Genomic DNA, 13,272 nt, shown 5'->3' on the forward strand with positions numbered 1-13,272 from the left:
GCTGCAGAATACAATCGTGAGGCGGTGGGACATTTTTAAATGTGAAATTCAGTGGAGCAGAAGCACTATGTAGTTCATCTTTTCTCCTGTAGATGGAGAAAGAGGGCCACTCCACGGGCCCAAAGGGCGTGAGTGAATTTGGAGTTTAAGTTGAATGAGGAGGGAGGGAGGGATGGTTAAAAATACGTGTTTGTGTACGAGTGTGTAAAAGTGTGTTTGAGAAGTGAGGATGCAATTTCCTACTATCCCGCTTGTGTTGGTTGGTCATTGCGGGGCGGGGGGGGGGGGGGGGGGGGGGGGGAGTTTTTGACAAACAGGGCCAAGGGCTAACTGTTGAATTAAGGAAGCTTGGAGTTTGTTTTTTTTTTAAGGTGGAACAAGCTCTGTTCTTCTACTTGTTTTTTTTTGGGAACGCTCCATGAATATGAATGTTAAACACAGCTTTCAGTTTTGTTGTTTCTGGTCACAATGTTCTTGGTTCAGATTAACCTCTGGTCTTTTTACAGTGTAAATAGTATACAGCTACAAGAGTTTACTCCTGTTTGGATATGCAAAAGCTTCTCTACAGGAGAGGACGCTGTGGCAGTAAACTTTAAAAAAAAAAACACACAAAAAAAAGAGCCTTGCTTCATAGTTCTGGAGAAAGAGGAAAGAAAACACCCACAACAAACATATTCAGTGTCCTTGTAAATCTGCGTGTACTTCAGCAAGTTGGAATGTGTACATCAGCAACTGTTTATATGCAAACAGCTTTTATTTATGTATTGTAATTTAAGGGGTTAATGGTACGCCATTCTGGCTCCGAGGTAGCTCTGGCTGTTTGGAAAGTCTGAATGGGTGAAAATAAATGAGATGCACACTATCGGCTGTCCTCATTTGACTCCGGACATTTCACCCTCTCCCACACACTTGCACAGACAATCTAAAACTGCTCTACACTCACAGAGCTAGTACCAGGTTGGACCCCTTTTTTTTATTTTAATGGCACAGATTCAACAAGGTGCTGGAAACATTCCTTAGAGATTTTAGTCCATATTAACATGACAGCATCACACAGTTGCTGCAGATTGGTCAGCTGTGAATCCCCTTTTCCCACCATATTCTACAGGCGCTGTTTGTGAACTCATTATGTTCAAGAAACATATTTATTATTTGGGCCTTAGAATATGGTGTGTTGTATGAAAGTTACAATGTGGTCAACAACACTCAGGTAGGCTGTGCCATTGAAATCAGAATCAGAATACTTTATTCATCCCGAGGGAAATTAGGGGTTACAGCAGGCAGCACGCTAATGGCGCATGCGCACTCACAAAGGAACCTTCTGACCAACTTTACACAAACATCACATTGGGCAGACATGTCAGAAGGTAGGCTGATAGGAAAAAAACAACGAAAATACACTACATGAGGTAAGAGGAGGAGAAAAAAAACTCCACTCAGACTGAGCTCCTAGTGGGAGAACAGTTTGATAAAAGAAAAAACACCTCAGCACAAAAGCACATGACTATCAATACACCATAGAAACACGAGACAAGCAACAGGGGCGGGTAAAGGGTAAGAGAGAGCCGGCGTAGACAGCGCATCCGGTCCTGCAGCATCTGTGCTGGTCCAGTTGACTGCTATCATCCCCGGTAGGGCACAAGCATCGAAGGCGTTGGAAAGGGAGGGGGATGAGTGAGTGCTTATCAGTGTAAGTGTGTGTGTGTGCGTGTCCATAGTTTAGCTGAGACAGTGTCCTTCGGCCTATCAGGCTAAGTAAACAGTCCTCCAGCCAATCCAGGTGTCCTTCATGGGGCGGGAAGAATAGTCATCACACAGTCGTTATCAGGGAGTTGTTTTGGTGGGCTCCAGCCTTGGGCCTGCAGCTGGGGCCGTGGTGTCCAAATGTTGAATATTGTTGATTTCTCCTTTGTGAGCAGCTCGAATTCTAGCACTCCGAGGCTGGTCTCTCGATCTCCCGTTGAAGAGCTGCGAGCCTCCCCATGATGGTATCAAACTTCTGTTCCGTGGTGTTGTCAGTCTTTTGATTCTGAGACCTCACAACTGCAGTGATCCGTTCCGCGATGTTTTCCAACTGTCGCTCAAGGGTCTCATTTTGAGCAGGCCTCTCTCTGATGTTTCCCCTCATACGCTCAATGGTGTTGTTTTGAGCCTTCACAGCAGCTGTAAGCGTCTCCAAGGTGTTGACCATATTACGTTCGTTGTGAGAGGTCGCACCTCGTCCCGTCGCTTCGAATCCAGCGGGCAGCCTTGTGGGGGTTTGAACAGCTGGTTCCGCTTTCTTATTTCTCTGATAAACCAGGGCTAAGCCAACGCCGATCAGCATGAACCCTGTTATCATGGTTCCGAATAGGTAGATATCTTCAGCGTCCTCGATCGACAGTCCCGCCAGGCACACGGTCCTCCAGTTCTGCCACCCGTCCATCGTGTAACCGGCAGGGAAAGTCCCTCCAGGGCACTCAGGCTCTCCCGAGCCCCGACTTCTCGTTGAGAAAAGGGTGTCAATAGCACTCAGAGACCAGTTGATCAAATCCATAATTCTCTTTTAGGTTTAGAGAACGACAGTGAGAGACTGTTCCAGGGATGCTCAGTTGGTACCAAGAGGCCACAAAAATGCCAGCCTCACAATGGGACCAATGCCAGGCTGAAGCATTGCTACAAGGCAGGATGGATCCATGCTTTCATGTTGTTTACACCAAATTCTGACCTCGGCATCAGGCTGTTGCAGCAGAAATCGAGACTCATCAGACCATTGATCCCATGTGAACTATGTAGCTTCAGGTTTTTGTTCTTCGTCGACAATGTCAAATGTCAGCGGCATCGTAATTATTCAGTAAATTTGCTCCAGACTTTTTTTCAAATCTGTGATGGAAATTTAATGCAGAGTCAGTAAGAACTGGAACATCTTGTTTAAGTTATTGTTTTTTTAAAATCTAAGAGATAAATTTGATCACATTTGGCAGAGCCATCCGTAACATCACGCTGCAGTCAGGTCTCAATGGCCCACAAACCTAGAACTCAGTTGAGAGCAGGGACACCTGGTGTGAGCTTTCACCCAGAGAACTGCTGCTCACTGGATATTTTCTCCTTTCTCAGATCATTCTCTGTAAACTCTACAGATGGTTGTGTGGAAAAATCCCAGCAGATCAGCAGTTTGAAATAAATAAAGCAGCCCGTCTGACGTCAACAACCGTGTCACGTCCAGAGTTGCTTAAATTATATTTTTTCCACAGTCTTGATCGTGTCTACATGCCTAAATGCAGTGAGTTGCTGCCAATGTGATTGCCTGATCCTATATTTGCATTAAAAGAGCAGCTGAACGGCTGTACCTAAGAAATCACTTGCAGACTATATAGGTGTGCATTTATTTTTTTTTATTTGAAGTTTGATCTGTTGATGTTCACTGGATATGTGTTTTCAGGCTGTGGTAAACATTGTTTGCATGCTGTGTTTTTGTGCCATGCAGTCATTAACTTCCATTTATTTCTGTATGTTACATTAATTAAGCTGCAGATGTGAAAAATGCAAGTGGCATCGTAATTACTCAGTAAATTCGCTCCAGACTTTTCAAGTCTGTGATGGAAAATTAACGCAGAGAGTAAGAACTGGAACATCAAAGCATCTGTTTCCTGTTTAAGGTACTTTTTTAAAAAGTCAGAGAAAAACATTTGGTCAAGAGGCAGAGCCATCCGTAACATCATGCTGCAGGCAGGTCACAGTCAGGCCACAGTGGCCCCCAAACCTAGAACTCACTTCCTGTGTCTTGCCCACATATGGCCCACATGCAAACTTACCCACAAACCAGATTGCTAATTGAAACACATGTGGCACATCGGCAGCAGGCTGAAAGTCACACAAAACCACTGCTGCGCATGGCCTGAATCTTACACTCGTAACCCAGAAGCTTTCAGGTATCTTTAATACTTATATTCCTGTTTTCATCTAAGCTGTGAAGAACTGCAGATGAGCTCTGAGTGGATGAAACAAAATGTGTTTGTGGTGATGTAAAAGCTACATCTGTTGGCCCGGTGTGACTCATTCTATCTTCACCACAAACGGAGCCGTCGCTTACAAAATGGACCTGAAACCCCCCATATTTATATCCTGAATAGATTTTCACAAGTTTAAACCGTTTTTGTTTGACCTTATCCACAACGCAAGTTACCACTAACAAGATGGACTAGCTAGGAAATCTGGGCTTAAATGGTTAAAGGTGTTAAGCATTTGGACAGTTTGGACATTGATTATTTTGTTTGTTTGTGTTTAATTAAGTAAGGGGCACTTAATTGGAGCAGGATGCGTAAAGTTAGGTCTGTAATTTTTTGGACAATTACAAAGTTTTGTTAGTTTCAGTGCATTTTAATTTAAACAGTCAAAATGTGACTGAAGTGCAATGTTTCAAGTTTAAATAAGCTGCTTTAATAAAACTCATTTTAGGATTTACAGCCATTTTATACACATTCCCCCAATTTTCAGAGGCTTGAAAGTAATTTGGCTAACTAACTTAATTTTAAATCTGAGGACTGTTTGTAATCTTTTGAAGCCTCGGGCGGGCCTTTTACTGCAGACACCTTCTTGTTTGCGGGTCTGTCTGAATTCAGTTTTGTATTTAATGAAATGAAAAGCAGCTGGACAGAAATCAGGTGACTGACTTGGCCACTGGATAATGTCCCATGTCTTTGCCTTAGAGACTCTTGCGTTTCTTTTGCAGTTTGCTTTGAGTCATGTTCCATTTGCACTGTGAGGTGTGTCCAATCAGTTTGCAGCATTTGGCTGAATCTGAGCACAGAGTATTCTTCAAAATTCATCCTGCTGCTTATATCAGCAGTCACATCCGCATTAAACACTGGTGACTCACTTCCACAGGCATACATATGCACATGCCATAACACTACCTCCACCGTGTTTGACAGTGGTCCGCTTCAGATCATGAGCCGTTTCTCTCCTGCATTTCCATTCATGAAGCTGTCTCTTGATCCTGGACCATGGCAATGATATACCTACATCCTCAAGAGTGTTCCTGACTTGGTTAGATGTTGTGAAGTTGCTTTTGTTAACTATGGAAATAACTCAGTCATCATGCCCTTGAGTTGTCTTCTGTCTTCAGGCCTTTCTTCTTTTCAAGGGTGTTCCAGGTTGTTGTTTTGTCCTCTCCTAAAATGTTTTGCTGTCTATCTAATAAGGTTATTTATGTAAGCTTGATGGCCTCGCTCACTCGCACTGACATCCATTTTAGCCTCGAATTTAAAATTATAATGAAAAGCTGTAAAATACAAATGTAACACTTTGAATCAACTTCAGATGTTAAGTTTGCTCCATTTGTCATGAAACAACAAAGGGACAGACCTTACCTGGACATTAAACTGCTTAAAAGTCAATTGTACAATTACACACGATGCTCTGAAAACAGGGGACTGTGCATAAATCCTGTAAATTCTAAACACGTTATGCTACATTAACAAAACAAAACCAAAAAAGCCCCGCTTGAATTAAAGTCTGCGCTTCAGTCACATGTTTGATGTAAAATATAGAGTGGTGGTGTGCAAAAGGAAAACTACAAAAAACGTGTCCTTGTCCTAAAAATGATGGGCCTAACTGTATATAGACACACACATTTTTCCAGGGTCTCCTTAACAAGAAAATCCCACCTAGAACGAAAAGTCTCTCTCTCTATCTATATATCTGTGCTCATTTTATTATGGGAGGGTACGTTTCTTCAATTTTTGTATTTTATGCACTTAGAAAAACTTCTTGATGGGTGGTGATGATCGCAGAGAATAATTTACCGTGGGACTGGCCTGGACCAGCCAGAGATTCCCACGACCCCTCCTCTTCACACACACACACACGCACACACACACACACACATATCGGAACACAGGCTGCACAGACGCACAAGCAGCGCAGAGACGGAGAGGCAGAGCAGCTTTGCACCACTTTTATCAAGACTCTTATTTTACTATATAAGCCGCGTTTCAGGCTCCGTTTCCGCGCGGCACGCGCAGTCAATCCATGGATGAAAAAGGTCTTCATGTGAGGAGGAATTGGGTTAAAGTACGGAATCCTCCGGATCAAAGTGGAGGAGTGGGAGGAATAAGTCAGCGCTATTTATTTTGATAATGCCGAGGAGCCAGTTTCTGCTTCGGATTTACGTCCAAAACAAGGCAAGTACCCACTCCGACTACACACACACTGCGTTAAAACAGCAGGAAGTGGATTGGTGTAGTGAGCAACAGTGCTGTCGAGCAAAATGACTCAAAATATTCTGTTTAACACGGATGCGTAAAAGCAAACTTGATCATCTGCGTTCGGATCCCCCGGTTAGGTCCACTTGCCTCGGGCAGAGTCGGGGGGAGGAATAAATTATGAGTTCAGTTGGAGCAGTTAGCGCAGGGATGTGACTCCAGTTTGTTTTTTAGCCGCAGTGAGATCGTGAAGTGAAATCATAAGGTCTTGAACGGGGTCAGTCATTGATGGTGGTGGTTCATGAGCTCCTTTGAGACACCAGCGGAGTTGCGGGAAGCTCAGCATCTCATTAACTGAGCCACATGTCTTATTAAAGCAGCTATTTCCTGTTGTGTGCGGTGCAGGCTAAACTGTCTTCTCCCCAACACCTCCAGCGCTCTCCTGATGCTGCATCCAGCGCTTTCATGTTTCATTCCTTTATTTTCTGATGCCTCTCTCCTCTCCTCTCAGTCTGAATCCAGACGATGACAGCTGACACTCCAGTCTGCAGCCCTGCCTCTTCCCACTCTTCCCACTCCTCACCTGCCTGCCCCCCGGAGTGCCACAGACACCTGAGGAAAAGCAAAGCCCTCCAAACCAAACTGCCCCTGGCTTCTGCCCCAGGTTGGTGGCTCCTGCTGGGTGTAATGGTGGTGCTGGTGGGGATGAGTGTTGCAGTGGCGGGCTACGTCTCTGCAGAACCGAAGCCCGTGGGGCGGCGTGGCACCACCCCCGTGGACAGGATGAAACTGGCTGGCCCCGTGGTAATGGGAGTTGGCCTCTTCATCTTCATCTGCGCCGCCACGCTGCTGTACGAGAACCGGGACCGTGAAGTCTGCAGGCGAGAGAAACCTGACGACCTGGAGGATCTGAAGGGAGGAAGCTTTTGTGAAGATTCCCAAGAGCAGCCCAGCTTCGGGTGCCACGAGCAGTGGGAGTGTAAAGAAGGAGAACAGGGATCCTGGGCCGCTCCAGCCCACATACTCCCCCTCTCAGACCCTCCTCTTCCTCATTTGAACAGACACAGCATTAGCAGCAGAGCCTCAGAGCCACCTCCTCCGGACGCACAAGGTAAAGATAAAGAGGACGAAGACAGGAATGAGGAGGAGAAGGAAGGAAGGTCAACCCTGCTGGCCCGAGTTCTGCACCACCAGGAGCCAACTCCTCACCCTTCCTCCCCCTGCCTGTCCATCTCTCACTCCCCCGTCTTCTCAGACTCCTGCAACTCTAGTGAAATCAACTTCAACGTACGGACAGACCCTTCTGTGCCGCCTCAACTCTGAACCCCATGCTGCCTCCCCCCCCTTCCACTGTCTCATGAAATATGCATGATGAGACACACTTAAAGGTTTCACGTGCAGATACACAAGACTATGCAGTCCTCAATAAACAGATGAAATGTTTTTTGGGTATGTTATAGTGCCTCCGAATGGCGCAGTTGCTCTGAGTCACTGTCTGTGAAGGGTGTTTTTGTCCTACATCGCTCTCTGACTCACCCACATTTGAAAGATTGGAGCTGTGCTGTTTGATGTCAACTCACAATCTTGTTGTCTTTGAACTCAACCGTGCCCAAAAATCCCTAAAGCCACCACTGGATTGACCATATTAGGACGTGAGGAGGTTTGCTGAAAAGTTATTTGGGTGCCATACTGGGAGATGGACTCCGTCTCCTCTCCCCTCTCCCTCCTTCTCTGCAGATGTCTACATTTGCTTGCTGGAGAGGTTCAGTAAAAGAGGATGAGCCAGATTAGGTTTCAAATAAGTCTTTATCTTATCTCATACATAAGTGAAATCTGCTCTTTATCTGAGGAAATTGTGTCTTGGTACAAACAAGAGAAGCACATAAGGCCACACTCCTCTCACTCGACACCTACAGCCACTCTATAAATACCAGCTGGTGCTCTGCACACATGCAGGATCTTTTTTTTTCTTTTTACTGTAATTCAACATTTCTTTTTAAATTCCTACTGTCAGCTGCTCAGTTTTTTCCTTTTTCTCAGCCGCGGCGGCGAGGCGAGATCTTAAAGATTTTCAATCACAGGCTCTATGGAAAGAAAAAGAGCAACAACTTGACACAAAAAAGACACAAAAAAAAAATCTGGTGAGGCTGTTATGAGTTATTCCTGACGTAGCTTAAGTGAGAAAAACAAGTCCTGCGAGTGGAGTAATTGAAGCCTCCCTCTCCCACCCATCACGACCTTTCATCTCCTCTCTTATCATCCAATTCCCACGCTTTATTCAAATACTCCATCCTCCGTCTCCATCCTTGGCTCCCGCAAAAGCCGAGAAGTGGCGAAAAAAAATAGGGCAAAACAATGCAGAGGGAAATGTTAGCAGCTACAATTAAGCCAAAGTGAGAATGTTTGAACAGGGAAGAGGAGGAGGCGGAAGAGGAGGGGGTTTAATTTTAATTATCGCCAGCATTTTCTCCTCCAGTCTTTAATTACACTGGGGATCAGTGTGAAGGGTTTTATAGGTGCTGTAGGACTGCTGAGTATTTCCTTGTTTCGGCCCATGCTGGGATCCAGGCGACGACCGAAGTCTGAGCAGTCTACAGTAATTTGCAGCCACACATTTCACTCACTTAAAAGCAGCACCCATCTGTGTGTCACACACACACACACACACACACACACACACACACACACACACACACACACACACACATGGAGGGCTTTTGTGTAGTTACAGTATGCTGGCTGTATATTCAGCTGCAGAGATGAGCTGGTGGTGGTCGGGGGGTGGGGGGAGGGACGCGTCTGAATCTTGCAACATGCTGCAAGCAGCCTCCTTCGCACTCATGCCTCTCAGAAATGCAGCTCTGTGTTCGCTCTCTTCTCACACGTCGGCTGCGCGAGTGCTTTGCAGTGCGTGAGATGATCCGATGTGTTTACATTTGGAGGGAAAGACGATGCACCGTAGAGCTGTAACTTACAACTTATATTACCATTTAATCTGCACATTGTCATGCTGCACTCGACTGCCAGTTTGTTGTTGTTTTTTTGGGCTTTTGTTTTTCAATTTAAGTAAACCAAGCACACAACAGTGTTGCAATAAAACCTTCCCCCTGCAAACGTTTTTATTCAGAGCTTTTTATTCGACCGCATTGTGATTTTGGGAGCCTGCAGTTTGTGGTGCAATGGAGTTCATATTGTGTTACACTACACATCAGGTGCTACTTCTGCTTGTCCATCTGAATCAGAGAGAGGAGGCTAAATAACAGCAGCGTGTGTGCATAATCCAATAAAGCACCACAAATTACATCTTCCATACGAGTCATAAAGTTGTCAGATGCCTTCAGGATATTACATTTACCACCACATGATCCAAAGTAAGGCAACAAACTTTTATAATTCAGAATCTGGAGCCTTTCTTTTTAAAAAAGAAAGTTTGATGCTCGGAATCATTGCAGTGAGTCATGCAGTTACATCACTGAGTTAATTACAAAAATAAGTCTCTTCAGATAAATGTTGCATTTACAGAGGGATTGATTCACAGGACGGGGGGAATCCCTTCAGCAGATTTATGTGTATACAAACACTGCAGCGCCACACAATTTAATAAATCTTCTCATGTGTATTTCTGTGTGGTTGTGTGTGTGTGGCACGTGTTACATAAGTCAGCTGCACAGATCTTAATGCTGCATTGAGAATATAGCTGAATCGAATGCCCTCATCTGAGAGGCCAGTGTGTGTGTGTGCGCATTGATACATATCTGAGCAGACGGACGGGTGGCTATAAGCTGCTTAACCCTGCGCTGACTCAGGTTCATTCAATTTCTCTACTCCTTAACATGCGAGAGAAGCTCTGATCACCGTTTCTGTGTTGGTGAAATGATTTCCGTTACTGAGGAACTTCAAAAGTAAAAAGCTGTCAAAACAGAAAGGCGGGTTCAGCTCAGCTCACAAATCTTTGTTATAAGTCAGAAACACGGTTTGCACCCATGTGGAGGAATCTTAACCTTTGAAGTAGTTTGCTAATTAGAAACAAAGGCACGTGTCACCCTCTTGGTTATATTTTTGACACTGATGCTGTATCTTCTCTTGAAAAACTGCAGGTTTCAGTGCACATCTCTGCAGTTATTTCCAGAAACGTCACTTGTTTGATCGTCAGCACCCTTCTAGCAGCTGTGATTGGTGTCACGCAGGTGACAGGTGCATTCCTTACTAATCCAATTTCCCTCCACCCTCCGGCCACCTCAGCAGTCCTCATGGTGGAGTTGGTGGAGGAAGCATCACGCTCAAAATGAAAGGCCTCATATTGTGTGTTTTTGCCATCATGATGCTCACACCTGCTCAAGGTAAGCTGACAGAGTACCCGAGTTCATAGCAGGTGTTATTTTTAGTGTTCTAATGCTTTTTAAGGACATTTTCTTTATATTTCACTTAAGAGTCCAACAGCTGACCCTGAAAAGTATTTGCGTTTTTGGCCGATAGCTTGTCAGATTCTCACTGGCTGTAATGACTGCATTTATTTATATCATATCAATAATGTTTGAGTTGTTAAATTCCATGATTAACATCACCTGCGATACATTTGGTCTGTAACTAAAAAGTATTAATCTGCACATTATTTTATCGCTAAATAAATTAACTGATAAAGCATCACACAAACTGCCTCAGATTCCCATAGTGTAAGATGACTGCTTCAAACTGGTGAAAAACTGAAATGTATTCAGTCTGCTGCAGTGTAAGGCAAGACAGAAATACAAATGTTTGGGACTTTACTTCATAAAATAGTGACCAACCTTTGTTAAAACTGTTTTAGAGAGGTTCAGACAGGTGGGACCTAAAGAGACCCACTGCACAATGCAACAACAGGAGAGTTTGGTTAAAATCCTCCAAAATTACCTTCAAGTCAAACCATAACCTAAAAAAAAAAAAGTCTATTATAATGTGCACTAAGGAAAAACTTATTATAGGACTGTGTTACGCTGTATTAGACAGGCTTTACCCCATAAACCGTTGAATAAGAGTGGACTTTGGACCTTAGGTTATAAAAAGTAAGCCTGGCCCTTCCTCATAATGACCCCCCACCTCGGTACTCTTTTGTTTTGCTCATTCACCTGAGCTAGCACTGGGTTAACAAGATGATAGGGGATAAGGATTGTCTCACCAAAATGCATCCGATTACTCTGAGGAAGAGATTAGTCCCTTTTGCCGAAAGCAGCTAATCGCAGCACTAAAGTCAGCCATTTGGCAGCCAAAGCTCCCTATATCAAGATATTCTGTTGTCTCCTAAAAGGTGATCTTTAGAATAAAACAGGACACTGATGATAAGCTTATTAACAATTTTCAGTTTTGCTTTATGGACACTAAGAAAATCTTTTAAAACTAGTGACATGATTCGGAGGGCTCGAGGAATAGTAGGAATAACTGAGGTATTGTCCCCTGCCTGCATTATGTTTCCCTGCTGAAGTTTTCCATTAATCCCAGTATCGGTGCGGTTAATACAAACATGATGCTGCCCTATGACTTGGAGCACTCCCTGAATAACGCACTCAAGAAACAAATTCCAGACTGCTGCAGAATAAACAAAGCATTTCTGAGATGCTCAAGTGCTCAGCAGTTTGCTGGCCATGAGTTTGGCTTGATGTCCTGTAACAGTGCTGCAGTACTTCACACATCCAGCAACCCTGAATATTAATGTGCCAAAAAGGCTATTACATAAAATCTGAGAAACCCAAAGTATTTTATTAACTTTAGCCTGTTTATAACTTCATTTTTTCTGTTCTTACCTGTATTTGAGTCTCTCTTTACTGTTACCTGATTATGTTCAGTGTCCTGGTTACCAGATTTACCAGTGGTGCTTATTTGCTTATGCAAATTTAAATAAAGGATAAGAAATCTGCATTTTCTGTATCAGCCACATTCATAGATCTTTGGCGACGACTTCATGCTTAACAATGGTTGTTTGGCATGTAATCAATGTCTTTCCATTTTCCTGTTATTTTTGGTTGTTTAAAATGTGTTTACACTTGAAAACATTTACCCAAATGTTAAAAAAAAGTATATATTTTTATTGTTAAGCTCTGATGATTTTTTTAATGGTGAGAGGCCAAAATATTTTACATGCAGGAAAAATCCTCTTCATCTTTGTCAGCTGTCCCCATAATGGACCATTTCCATTTTAAGTTGTTCAGAAGAATCTCCTTTAGCAGCACATTCAGTAAAAATCAGTGCATTCAGTGTTATTCTTTGGGCTCAGGTGAGGAAAAGGAGCAGGTAGAGCAGCTCATGGAGTCAGTGGCATTCGAAGCAGAGGAGGAGCGTCTGGAGTGCTTCCGCTGTGATTTAGGCTTCTGGGATGTCTGCTACACGACTGAAACCAAATGCAATCTCGGGGAGCGCTGCTACACAGGCCGGGGGAGGGCAGGTGTGTGTTTACCAAACATTATACGAAGAATACAAGAAATGATGTGAAGGTTATTGCCTATAAAATACACACTGATCATGGCTCTATGCTACTGCCCTGTTTCCCCAGCTGATGCTTTGGATATAAAGATGCTGGGGTGTACCCAGGCAGAGGAGTGCGAGGTGGAGACGACCTTCGAGATCTTTCCAAACAACACCATCTTTGTGATGACCAAACACTGTTGCGACACGCCCTTCTGCAACTCAGCGAGCAAACTTTCCATCTGTGCACTGATGTATATCACAGTGGCTCTAACCACCTGGTTTACTGAAGAATCAGCGTCATCATAATAAAGTGAACTTGTTTATTATTTATTACAGACTGTGTGATGTGATGCTGAAAGGACTTCAACCATACGGTGAAGAAAAACCGCCAGATTTACAGAACTTTTTTATGAATGACTAAGAAGACATTGGATAATTAAAGCATAAAAGATCATTTATTATATATTATAGAAACGCTGTTTGGTGTTACATTTCATATTTTTGAAGTGTGAATATGGTACTTAAACATATAAAACTGTGCTGTTTTTGTTTTGTTTTTTTGTCTTTTTTGCTACAACATAAGTTTCAGTGTTTCTTGGAATAAAGGTTGCGTCATTATGTATTTTTCCCCGGCGTTCTTCCAACACCA

General features: G+C 43.7%; 2 protein-coding genes across 2 annotated transcripts; both read left to right on the plus strand.

The window, feature by feature from the left end:
* Positions 1–5,459: 5,459 nt before the first annotated feature.
* Positions 5,460–9,386, plus strand: LOC308406174 (uncharacterized protein). The gene is made up of 2 exons (XM_080897039.1): positions 5,460–6,164; positions 6,697–9,386. The coding sequence occupies exon 2, from the start codon at positions 6,711–6,713 to the stop codon at positions 7,506–7,508; it is 798 nt and encodes a 265-aa protein (XP_080753165.1). The 5' UTR covers positions 5,460–6,164; positions 6,697–6,710; the 3' UTR covers positions 7,509–9,386.
* Positions 9,387–10,402: 1,016 nt separating this feature from the next.
* LOC308405646 (protein Bouncer-like) lies at positions 10,403–13,229 on the plus strand. Its single transcript, XM_080896345.1, has 3 exons — positions 10,403–10,525; positions 12,433–12,600; positions 12,709–13,229. The coding sequence occupies exons 1-3, from the start codon at positions 10,471–10,473 to the stop codon at positions 12,927–12,929; spliced, it is 444 nt and encodes a 147-aa protein (XP_080752471.1). The 5' UTR covers positions 10,403–10,470; the 3' UTR covers positions 12,930–13,229.
* The last annotated feature ends 43 nt before the right edge of the window (positions 13,230–13,272 follow it).

This window comes from Rhamphochromis sp. 'chilingali', assembly GCF_963969265.1.
Source record: "Rhamphochromis sp. 'chilingali' genome assembly, chromosome: 11".
NCBI classification, from domain to species: Eukaryota; Metazoa; Chordata; class Actinopteri; order Cichliformes; family Cichlidae; genus Rhamphochromis; species Rhamphochromis sp. 'chilingali'.